The sequence below is a fragment of the Cucurbita pepo genome, chromosome 19, assembly GCF_057944985.1.
Source record: "Cucurbita pepo subsp. pepo isolate OVF chromosome 19, ASM5794498v1, whole genome shotgun sequence".
In the NCBI taxonomy this organism is placed as follows: Eukaryota; Viridiplantae; Streptophyta; class Magnoliopsida; order Cucurbitales; family Cucurbitaceae; genus Cucurbita; species Cucurbita pepo.
The window spans coordinates 10,077,126-10,089,332 of record NC_141816.1 but is presented as its reverse complement, the minus strand read 5'-3'; the positions used below and the strand labels follow the sequence as shown (position 1 = coordinate 10,089,332).

General features: G+C 37.9%; 2 protein-coding genes across 2 annotated transcripts; one reads left to right on the top strand and one right to left on the bottom strand.

The window, feature by feature from the left end:
• Nucleotides 1–1,664: 1,664 nt before the first annotated feature.
• LOC111781672 (casein kinase II subunit alpha-2) lies at nucleotides 1,665–7,225 on the bottom strand. The gene is made up of 11 exons (XM_087120243.1): nucleotides 6,987–7,225; nucleotides 5,977–6,471; nucleotides 5,475–5,604; nucleotides 4,056–4,250; nucleotides 3,731–3,888; nucleotides 3,511–3,601; nucleotides 2,939–3,004; nucleotides 2,545–2,627; nucleotides 2,368–2,431; nucleotides 2,209–2,277; nucleotides 1,665–2,008 (listed from the first exon to the last, which is right to left on the bottom strand). The coding sequence occupies exons 1-11, from the start codon at nucleotides 7,223–7,225 to the stop codon at nucleotides 1,949–1,951; spliced, it is 1,650 nt and encodes a 549-aa protein (XP_086976369.1). The 3' UTR covers nucleotides 1,665–1,948.
• Nucleotides 7,226–9,464: 2,239 nt separating this feature from the next.
• On the top strand, nucleotides 9,465–10,733 carry LOC111781084 (LOB domain-containing protein 37). Its single transcript, XM_023661507.2, has 2 exons — nucleotides 9,465–9,741; nucleotides 9,841–10,733. Exons 1-2 carry the CDS (start codon nucleotides 9,558–9,560, stop codon nucleotides 10,359–10,361), a joined length of 705 nt encoding a protein of 234 aa, XP_023517275.2. The 5' UTR covers nucleotides 9,465–9,557; the 3' UTR covers nucleotides 10,362–10,733.
• The last annotated feature ends 1,474 nt before the right edge of the window (nucleotides 10,734–12,207 follow it).

The window sequence follows — 12,207 nt, the reverse complement described above, 5'->3', positions numbered from 1 at the left end:
TATTTATTTGAAGGTTTGTAAGAAATGGTGAGAGACAAATTGTAAAGATGTGTGAAGATTTTTGTGGTTTTAACCAATTGAGGAATGTAAAAAATGAAGGAATCTGGAAGGTTAGAATGGTACTTTGGGAAAGGGAATTGATATGAATGGAGCCAAATAGATATTATTATGGAATGAGCGGTTGAATGAACATAGGGAAGGTAATTAAAAGAGTGACGACAAAAACAACAGAAATGGAAAATAAATAAATAAATAAATAAATAAATAAAATAAAATAAATAAATAAATAAATAAAAGAGAGAAGAGGGTCCATATGGGACTCTCCCATCACTTTTGCATAATTACAAAAAACTCACTCACTAGCCGCCATTTTATCCACCATCTTCTTCTTCACCTTATCTTCCTCTCTCTCTCTCTCTCTCTATCTCTCACATTCATCACTTCAAACCCTCGACAGAGATTAATTATTATTTTTATTGGGTGGCTTAGGAATCGAGGAGATTATATAGTTTTAACGGGACTAATTAAGAGGATGATCATGAATTTATATGTAAGAAATATATGCCTATTTGGAAAAGTCCAAAGTAAAGAGATGAAAACTCAGATTGAGAGTGGAAAATATGAATAAGTGTATCGGAGAGGCCGAGAAGAAGAAGAAAGAATGATGGAAGAAGATGAAAATGACAATTCGAAGAACCACACTGAGTAAGCGTCTCAATCTTGGAGTGTCATGTTCAGTAAACAAAAAGCAAGGTGTGTTGGGATTACAATGATTTTGTCGTAGGAAACCTCCAAACCCAGAAAAGAATATATAAATATATATGTGTGTATATAGAGATGGTCCCGAATGAAAGGAAAAAGGGAGGTGTAAAATATCGGATTAAATGGCATATGTTTCAAAAGCAAGCTGAGTTTGGGATTCCCATGTCTTAACTTTGTCTGCAAAATTATATTGTACTCGCAAACACCACGTGTAGTTACCACAATCTGATAAACGAAAGAAGATATATATTTAGTTGGGGATGGGGCCTTCCAACTCTTCCAAGAGAAGGATGGGAGGACTCAAGTACGCGCAGTGGTCTGGGCGTGGTGGGCCTCACGAAAATGATTGATTTCTCAAACCACGTAAGGGCAGGGTTGGGGAGGGGAGGACTTCAAACCAAATGGGTTTTCTCAAAACCCTTTTACTTCTTCCACAAACACACACATACAATCCAATCCAAATGTATTTTTAGAAGGATATATTTTTATAATTGTAGGTTTATTTGGTTAACACCATACTCCATGTCACGCATGCCAACAATTAACTATCAACCACCACCTCGAATATATAGCCTCAATTTTGGCATATCAATGAATGTCACATGGACGTAATCTTTGGTGTTGAAGCCCAGCCCATTTCATGAGAATCCAAAAAGACAAAATGAGGCTTCAAATTGAAAAACAATAGGCCCAAGCCCAATTGAATGATAAGCAGATGGTTTGTCTTAAGAAGTATGAAGACTCTCTTTGATAGAACAGTTGAGATAATAATTTATCCATTGGTCAGGAGGAAGGAAAGAGATTAGGTTGAACTCGAATGTCACCAAATGAGACTGACCCATATGCATACGCATTGAAAGTGAACTTGTCTCGCATTCACAGATAATGATGAGGCATTCAAATGCATAAGAAAATAATGCTTTCAAAATTAACCGACGCACAAAAATAAAATAAAAAATCACTTCAGAATTAGCCAAATATTTGGCGGAAAAAATAACGGGAAAGGACTTGGGTTTACAGCACAAAAGGGGGGGGGGGGGGGGGGGGGGGGGGGGGGGTGGCACATTTCCTCGTTACACCAAATGAAAGTTTTCTTAAACATCACAACAGAGGATTTGCAAGAATACAGAGACGAGAAAGATTAGAGAGAGGCACGCTGCTGTCAGTTTCCCACCTGGAATGGATTTCACTGGTTCCGAGTTCTGCTGCTTTCTGCATTCCTAATGGGGAAAAAGTATGGATGGGCCTGCATTTATATCAACAAACAACATCAACTCATCATAAAAATCCACAACAGATAAAACTATTACATCTCAGTATGTATTATGGCCCTCATCCTACACGGTCCTTCTTCTACAGTGTTTTCCAGAACTTCAAGGATGCGAGACACATCATGAATCTTACTAAAAGAGAAGAATGAAATGCTGTAGTGCAGTGAAATTTTACCATTGCCTCTTTAGCAGTTAGCCTTTCTTGATGGTCATAGCGTAACAATTTATCAACGAAGTCAACAGCCTTCAAATGTATAATAAATATGATCAGAAAAATTTACCCTAAACAAACAAAATACTATGTCATAAAATGAGAATTTTTCTGACGTCTTACCTCAGGGACTGCCAAATGCTGATTGTCAACATTAATGAACTTGGTCCAAGGTTTTCGACTATGCCTTCATCAAATTTATTAAAAAATAAAGTAAGCAATCGCAAAAGAAATCAAAGCGAAGTTGCCAATTACCAGCACAAAATAAAAATGCAAGGAGTCGAGCGCTTGAGAACAAACCTCCCAACAAGAGCCGAAAGATGAGGGTCTAATTCTATTCGATATTTATTCAAGTATGCGTTCAAATCATCTGTCCCCAACACCTGTTAAAGCAGAAGACCATAAACATCAAGTTTCACCTTTACCTCTCAAGGAGAGTACGTTCACTCGTTCTATCCATTCAAAATTATATCCAGATGAACGACATGCATACAGCGTGCACTAATAAACTAAACTATAAAGCCTTTCATTCAATTAAAAGATTAAATAACCCGGCAAAAATCCAATAAAATATGAAGGTGAGATAAGTAACTTGGAAAATACAAATGGATAGGATCAAAACCTTGTCACAAAAATTATATTAACTGTATGAATAGAACAAAATATGAAACTTGAATTCAAGAATATTCCATACCTTGGCTATTTTAACCAACTGGTCATAATTATCATGTCCATAGAAGAATGGCTCCTTTCGGAAAATCTGACAGCACAAATTACAATTAGAAGTATCAAGCAATTCTATAAGAGTGAAATATTTCTTTAGAGAGCTAAACAAGTGGAATATGGAACAATCAAGTCAGCTTCCATCTAAGGATGAATAGGAAAGTAAAATAATGTCCACTACATCCCAACTAGAGAGTTCACGTTCTTTTTGGTGGGGGTAGAAAATAAAAAATTCTAATAATCACAAATATCATGAAAAGAAGCCCAAATTCAAATGAAACAACAATATAACTCAGAAACCACCACAAAATGCAACGCATGCCACTTCCAAATTAACCTATACTACCATCAACTATGTATGAAAACCTCAGTAGTAATATATGATTCCATTTGTCTTCCACATGCTTTCGATGAAAAAATATAATCCTACATGTAACTCAAGTAAATAATTGTAAGATGTTAGAATCTCTAATAAAAGTTTTAGAAATCATGAAACCAGAAAATTGTAATATCAGAAATTGAAGATATTAACAAATTACTCACCATTCCGGCAAACATGCAACCAAGACTCCACAAGTCCAAAGAGTAGTCATAATCTTGTAAATCAACAAGAAGTTCTGGACCTTTGAAATATCTGCAAGTACTCAACAAAATTATGAAGGGAACATATTGATCCAAAATCATTTACAACAAACTTAGAAATGCAACTAAATAAATCCTAATATATTAATTTGAATATAAAACAGTTTCACAGACAAACAACCTTGAAGCAACACGAACATTATACTCTTTCCCAGGATGGTAAAACTCAGCAAGACCCCAATCTATAAGACGAAGTTTACGTTTCTCATGATCAATCATCACATTATGAGGTTTGACATCCCGATGCATAATTCCTTGCGAGTGGCAATAATCCAATGCCTGCACATACAGTATCCAACAACATGAAAGCACCTAGAGTCAGCAAAGTCAAACAAAAACTATGGGGTTGGGGGTTAACAAAGCAACTGCAACACCAGCAAGCAGTTGGCATACAAGAAAACTGCTCACTTATTATGCAATAAAAACGATCAGAAGTTTATGCTTGCCTTTAGAAGTTCATATATGTAGTAGCGTATATCGAAGTCCAGGAGTGTTGGATAAAGAACTTTAAAATCAAGATTGTTAACATGCTCAAATATAAGACTAGGGGTCTTCGATTGCTGGTCTCGAACAATATCAAGCAGCTTCACGATATTTATACCCCCACAAAGATTCTGCAGTATTTTTATCTCCCTCTTAATCTGCATTGAGTAAAACAAACAAAATATGACATCTTGAAAATACAATAGGTTCAAACGAATAGAAAGGAAGTAAGCAGGTCTTTGCAAGTTCTGAAGAGCTTGAAAGCATGTTAAAACTAGAGATAAGATTCAACTTGATAAATTGTTTGTTAACAAAAAAATAATAATAATAATAATAATAAGATGACTAATATGCATGTGTGAGCAATAGATGAGGGTCTGGTAATCTGACTATTAGACCTTCAAGAATATTCCAGAAGAAAAGAAGCAAATCCTTTAATTTTCCTAAATCCCCAAAGACAGAAACGATGAACACTGATACCATTTCGTAATATAAAACTCATCCTAAACTATGTCTAATTAACTGAATCCCACATGAAGTGATTGTTATCAATTGAAAATCCTTTTCTTGAATGCACAATTAAATCTAGAGGCTACAACAAGACTAGAGCCGTTGTCAGAAGTCATAAATAAATGACATTTAAGTAAAGTAATTTTAGGAAGGCATCAAAAGCCTTAGAAGCGTGAGCATAGACAGACAAAACGACAGAACACTTACCATCATAGGTAAAAAATGTTGTGATGATGGGAACAATAATCATAGCCAGTCCCTTGAACAAAATCCTTTTATTTCCACGTCCTCTAATTCCACTATTGAATTTTACTTTAACACAATTATTTGTTTCCTCTTGTTCCCTACTTATTTTTTACAGGTTTTTGTACCTTTTCATTTATTATTTAGTTCCTAGATGCATACGTATGGATGTCTAACTTTGAAGTAATCATAAATTGTTTTTCCTCATTTCCTTGAGCCTCACGTGGTTCCAACATGTATGATAAATTTGAAAAAAAAAAACGGACAGTCCAAATTCGCATGTAGAACAGGAAACTCTACACAAAATAGTGATCAAGCTTCCTAGACAACAAACAAGACAAACATGCAAATATGCAGACTATTGCGCGACAATTGTTGGGCAAAGAGAAAGGAAGAGTCACAATAAGGAAAGCAAGCAAGCAATCAGTGCCATTAGTTTACTGAGAACTTAAAAAATCAAATTCTAAGATTAGCCACGGTTCATAATAGAAGAAGAAAATACACGATGTCTGCCAAGCTATTATTTCCCATGGTCAATGCAATGAGATGCCTATATTACAGATGTACAAGTACCACTACACAACAATGTTAAACCGTCCGTGCAGTATCCTTGACAAAACAAAACTTACCTTTTTCTTCTTCACTGGTTTAAGAATCTTAATGACACATTTCTCATTGTCAGTGCAGTGAACACCCTCAAACACCTCACTATATTTTCCTCTCCCCACCTTCCTCACAACCTCATAATTATCCTGGTCCCTGTAAAACGAACACCATTATCCAAAGAAGGCAAGAACATTAGTTTCATTCAAATGCAAAACTTCTTTTTGGAAATGAAATTCATGACCCATCCCACGCTTGGAAACCTCCGAAGGGTAAAGGAAATTAAAGGAAACACATTCGCATAAGCTCGTACAATTAAACGACTAAAGAAGAAGTAAGCCAGGGCGCCGTAGAGTTTGCTACCAATAAAGAAAGCAAGAAGCTATATATTAGGACATGAACTTAAAAAGGCCGTTCCAATACAAACCTAGCGAGGTCCAGTTCCGCCCCAGCTCTTTCTACCAATCAAACTAAATCGGAAAAAGCTATCCCTAACAAACAAAAGTGATGAAGGAGAAAAACAATTACCCCCACTGTACGGTGAGGGACTCATAGTCCCAATACTCCTTAGGTCGGATCACGTTAACATCGGCATAAACCCTAGCTTTCGAAGAAGCGCCAGGGCGACGAATCGATTTCCCGATCTTCTGCGCCAGGGTTCCTAGTGGGGACAACAAACGCAGAAGCGGCTTGAACCTGTGCGAAGGAGGGTGGTGTCGGAAACGAGATAAGGAGGTCGCCGACGAAGAAATCCGACGGAAGAAGAGGAGGAGGAGGAGGATTGAAGACGCGGATTGGCGGAGAGAGAGGGCGGATAAGAGAGGAGGTGAGAAGAAAAGAGAAGAGAGAGATGGGTGGGGTAATTGGAACTCGGAAGAAACTTTGAAATTGAGCGCCCTTATGGCAATCAACTCCCTGATTGAAACCAAAATCCACCCTCTTTTCTTTTTCTTTTTCTTTTTCTTTTTCTTTTTCTTTTTCCTTTTCTTTTTAATTTTGTTTCTTTTCTTTTTTTCAAATTTCCTTCAAATCATAAAAGTTTTCAAAACAAATATCTTATAAATACAAATCACATCAATCTGACGCTTCAAACTAGAAACCATGCCACAACTAAATTACCCAATATACCTAAATTCATAGAAAGTTGGTCGTAAACTTTTTGAAGACCAATAACTTACGGAACATGCATCTATGTTGAGATGGAAAACGTTACGGTGTGCGTTCAAAACCAAACCAACTATTGGTCCAACAAACCTGTCTGTTCTTATTAAACTCTATATTATCAATAACAACTAATTCTTATCGTGTCATATTGAAAACGACCTAACCATACTAAATATCTTTTTTATTTCTTGAGTTTAGATGGTTTATTCGATCATCGTTGAACACGTGCATTTGAGAAATTTGATCAATTTCGTAATATTAATCCCAATAAGTGTAGGTTGGCTGATTTTTTTTTACCATTGTAAACATTTTTTTAATATATTTATGGGACAATTTATTTATTTATTTATTTTATTATTATTTTTTTAAGAAACCCGGTTTGGGCCGGGGATCTGTCAGCCCAAACTCGGAGGGGCTCAACAATGCCAATAAAATTAGATATTAGTACTGCGGCCCGAAGGAGCTGAAGCAGTCCGAGAATGGAAGGTCCCTGGGTCGAAGATGGGTGTGGGGAACCCATGGTAGCCACAGCATTAGGTGGATCAACAATCCCAGAGATCCTTCCTTCGCATGGGAAGCACGACGGCTGTCGATTAGCTTGCGTTTCACCCATCTTATAGTTAATAATCGTGTTGCTCTGCAATTAGTTTTCAGCTTCTGTGTGCATATCAGGTGTTTGTGATTTTGCTCGTGTGAGTTTCTGGTACTGTTGATAGATATGATAAGAAGAAAGTTATTTGACCTGCTCCTATGAGTACTCAAATTTGTGAAGCTAGCGATCTGGTTGAGTACAGTGCGCTTGTAAGCTACACTCGCATGATCATGGATTTATAATAAAGGAATACCTCACACACTCATTCACGATGATGCCTTCAAAAACTAGCCATTCTAAGAATCTTGGTTCAATTGGACCTATCTCGAAGATTGGATTTACGTGCATCGAAGTCTGCCCCATTGGTGTGAGGCACTCCTTCATTCCACCCCCCACAATATCACACACGAGGAAGAAGATGGCAAACCACCGTGCAACAACTAGATTTTGACACGTTCATGACAAGTTTTAAGGGGAGCTCAAGCCTCGTGTCCATTTTCGCCCAACTTTGTGGCTTCATGGGACCTTAGGCAAGGTTTGTCTCATTCAACCGAACACAACTCATACGGAATGTAAACTTGGAGTTCTGTCCTGTGTCCAATTGACACCAAACTTGGCTAGTTTTCATTTTTCATATAAACGGACTTTATTTCCATAGTGCATGTCTCAACTTATTCAAGAACCTCGACTTTTGAGATTAAGGTTCAGGGCCCAATCCGATCCTTTGTCAAGCCTATTTTTGTCCTCTTTGTATACTTGTTGCCTCTATCTCACTTATGTCTCACACTATCTTTTGCAGTCACATCTTAACACTTATATATGTCGTAACATTCACGTTATCGGATGGTCGCTAATTGAAGATCACCGCCTTTTCTGCCTCTATCTAAAGGTCACACCCTACCCTCTTTGTAATATTCATGATATGGTTATTCTATTTCTGCCATTATTAACTGTTAACATGAAAAGATCTCAAGAGATAGAGAAGGCAAGCTGATAGCAGTGGCCAGCAGTAAGATATTTCAAAACTACGTGGCAGTTAATGTTTGGTCAAAGAAGAATGGTAACCTACCAATTGAAAAGTGACGAGTAGGACAGGACATTATGAGATATGAAGGCCACCTCAGCATCTGTACCGGTCGATATCAGCCATGTCATCCGACACTGGTTTAACCGTCCACGACACTCCAATGGAACGCAACCGGCGTCTTTGTCTTCCTCTTGCATTTAATTTACCTATTAAATTTATGACCCCCCAATTCCAAGTTTTTAATTACCTTTTCTTCCAGTTTTCCAACAATTTTAAATTATGTTAGTAATATTTCTTCCTCGCTCAATAGTTCAGGGAAGGGCTCTCTCGTCTTTTCCTCTATTTTTTTTTTTTTAATTCTTATTATGATATTATATCTTAAAAATTATAAAATATAAAAATAAACAAAATATTTATCGAATGAATATCCATAAAATATCAAATTTGCGTCTTCTATTGGACCAGTTGTCACCCACCATAAAAGCTAAGTCTTTATTACTTGGAATCTTCTTTCAAACACTTTCATCCCTTCTTCCCTCTTGTTATACAACTTAGGTCAAACCAAAAAAGGAGGTTATTTTTCTTCCATTGCCCCACTTGCAAGTTTTGTCCTTATGAGCGAACAATTTTTAGTGGGGCTCAAAATATTTTAAAATTATCGTTGAAGAACTTATTAGAATGTTAGGTGGAGAATCGATACAGCAGTGACATAGAATTTATAGATAGTAACCAATATTCATACACACACGACTCATTTGTCTTTCTTACGCGTTAATGCTGTGAACTTTGTGCGTGATTTTCGTGTTTATGGTAGTGTTACGCACTGGATTTTCATTTAAAATATTAAAAAAAATATAATTATATATTTTCTTTTATAAGCATTCTTATTGGGAGAAAGATGCTCTGAAATATAATAGTTTAAGAAAGCTGCCTCGTCCATTTGGTATTGACCTAATTTGTCGGGAAAAGAAGTCGGCGTTGGCCATGCTCTTCGTCCACAAATAACAATAAAAAAATACAAAAATAGCTTCGGGGATCCAACGGTGGAGGAGCCACCATCCGCGGAGACACGGAGCCGCTAGCACCCAACTCTTTGGAATCTCATCCTCCCTATGTCCACGCGCCCTCGGCTCTCATTTTTCTGCTAACACTAACCTAAACCTAATTAACCTTAACTTAACCACAGTTAAATCAATTCCTCTGCTTCCCCCTCTTATAAATTCCCCCCTCTCTCCGTCTTCCTCCGATTGCTCCCTCACCCATACCCTCTTCTCCCCTCATTTCCATGCGAACCACCATCTCCATTGCACCATCTTCCTCCCAAACATGAGCTGCAACGGTTGCCGCGTTCTCCGAAAGGGCTGCAGCGAGTCCTGTATTCTCCGCCCTTGCTTGCAGTGGATTGACACCTCTGAAGCCCAAGGTCACGCTACTGTCTTTGTCGCTAAGTTCTTCGGCCGTGCCGGTCTTATGTCTTTCATCTCCGCCGTCCCTGAATCTCAACGACCTTGTATGCTTCTTCTTCGTTCTTGCTCTGTTTTTTTTTTTTTTTTTTTTTGCCCCATTTTGTTTTCGATTTTACTGATGGTGTTGTTGTGTTTCTATTCAGCTTTGTTTCAGTCTTTGCTGTTTGAAGCCTGTGGTCGTACTGTCAATCCGGTCAACGGCGCCGTTGGTCTTCTCTGGACTGGAAACTGGCATATCTGTCAGGCGGCGGTGGAGACTGTGTTACGAGGCGGTACGTTGCGGCCGATGAATGAGTTTCTCGCCGCTGGATCTCCTAATCCGGCTTCCGATGAAACATCCGAGGCTGAAGTCGCCTGTACCGACATGTGGAAGCTTCGAGATTCTTATCCAAATTCTCGATTCTCCAACTCCCGATCTAGACTTTCCCCAAAACGTAAACGATCCGAGGAATCCACTAAAAACCAACTGAACGACTTAGATCTCCGTTTAACACCGAATTTTCCGGCGAAATCAACCCGGCGTGCCGCTACTCCGTCGATGAATTCCGAGGAATCCGAAACCACTACGTGCTTTGAAAGCGGCGGCTTAATTGATCATCATCATCACCACTACCATCCAGAAGAACTGGTACCGGAACGGAAACTTCTCAATTTATTCGTCTAAAAACCAGATTATTCCGAACGCACGCATGGGTTATATGATTCTGTGAATCAGACGTTCACAGCTGCTATGGTTTAGGCGAATTTTTAAATTCTTTTCCGTGTTGAAAAAAAGTAACCCGGAAGTGAAGTGTCCTGGATTGTGTCGGAAAATTGAAGATTCCGGCGAGTTTTGTTTTGTTTATGTCGTTTTTGTTTTAAAATTGTAATGGTAATTGTAATATCCAGCATCAACCCACCGGCACAGGATTTCACTCCTCGGCCGCCAGAGGAGTGAGAAATGAGCGTCTGTCGGTGGTCCCTTTTTCTTGCCTTGTGTTTCCATTTTGTAATTTACTTATAATAATAATAATAAATCCCAACTTCGTTTCTCTTATCCTTCATCCAAATCATGAATATATACTTTAGTCGACAACATCGAAGATTCCGGTACGCGGGTCAATACTTGCGGCCGGCGCCCCAACTTATCGACATGTCGTACCGCACCCATCTGATGAAACGACGCCCCGCCCTTCTTATTATAATTTTATAATAAAGTTTGAAGTTAGAAAAAAAAAAAAAAAATAGAAAAAGAGGAAATAGGTGACGTGTGATGTGATGGATAAGTTAGAGAGGCGCGTGGGGGAAAATGGAGGGTTATCCGAAGTTGAGGAGAGAGAGAAGCGGCTTTTGGAGAACGCAAAGAGACGTAAGGGAATTGGAGATGTTTGGAAATAATCTATATTCATAATTAATTATTAAATAAAAAATTTAAAAATAATAATAATAAAGAATGGTATTAATTAGTGAATATTATTGGTAATAATAATGAGAGAGCTCTCCCGGGAAGGGGGAAGAAAAAGGAAGGGAAAGGCGGTATGGGTAATGGGAGAGTCGCCGCATTTGCGGTGGGCCCTACCGGACATTCTTTCTTTTACCTCATAAACAGTGTGGTCCCCACGCCACCTCAGCATCCACTCGCCCACTTGTCGTGTATGACTCCCTCGCAACTCTCCGGCCTCTCCATGTTATTCCCATCCATGGTAGCACCAATTCTCCCTGCCCCCATCACCCACTTCTTTCAGTACAAATATTGAATGTGTTAAATATTAAAATAAACGATCAAATCAATTGGCATCCGCATAAAATTTCAATTTTTGATTTGACAATATTAAAAATATAGAATAATAATAATAATAATAATAATGAAAAGAACGGATAAAAACCATTCTCTATTGAACCCAAATAATTACATAAGAGAGTTAAAAAAATAAAAATAAAAATAAATAATGGGTGGACAGCAAAATTATTCGAAAGTTGGAAAGATGTGACGCGGATATCACCAGCGGGTGGGATGTTTTATTTTATTTTATTTTATTTTATTTTAAATTAAAAAAGATATTTGGGTTTTGGGAGGCGTTTGCGGTGATTGGTCTGTGACGGTGGCTTTAGTCTCTCCCACTGAATTTGGACAATAAGGACAAACTCCAAGCTTCCTGGTGCAGCGACCCAACCATGTCCAACTCCAACCCCACATTTTTTTTTGTTAATAATCAGCGAATTTCAATTGATTGACGACCCCTTCTTTATAGGTCCAAATTCTGACCCTAAATTTGCATTTTATTACGCCGCAACCCCACGTATTTCTTTATTTGCATCTTATATTACTTTAATACCTGCTTGGCCTCTGTCCCCAAGTTAATTACACAACCCCCTTTTTATATAATTTAATGTATGATACTTTGGAATTAACAAATGAACTCAATTATTAGATAAGGCATGAGCATAAGCATATAATATTATGTTTATGATGTAGCATATATACAAACACATGCCCTACATTTATTATATTATTGTTATCAAGTATGGGT

Coding starts and splice junctions, on each gene's coding strand:
- LOC111781084 (XM_023661507.2), top strand. CDS start 9,558: ATGAGCTGCAACGGTTGCCGCGTTCTCCGAAAGGGCTGCAGCGAGTCC. Junction 9,742..9,840: donor CCCTGAATCTCAACGACCTT/GTATGCTTCTTC, acceptor GTTTCTATTCAG/CTTTGTTTCAGTCTTTGCTG.
- LOC111781672 (XM_087120243.1), bottom strand. CDS start 7,225: ATGGGTGAAACGCAAGCTAATCGACAGCCGTCGTGCTTCCCATGCGAA. Junction 5,605..5,976: donor TCCCTCACCGTACAGTGGGG/GTAATTGTTTTT, acceptor TTCGTTTTACAG/GGACCAGGATAATTATGAGG. Junction 2,278..2,367: donor AGCATTTGGCAGTCCCTGAG/GTAAGACGTCAG, acceptor ATACATTTGAAG/GCTGTTGACTTCGTTGATAA.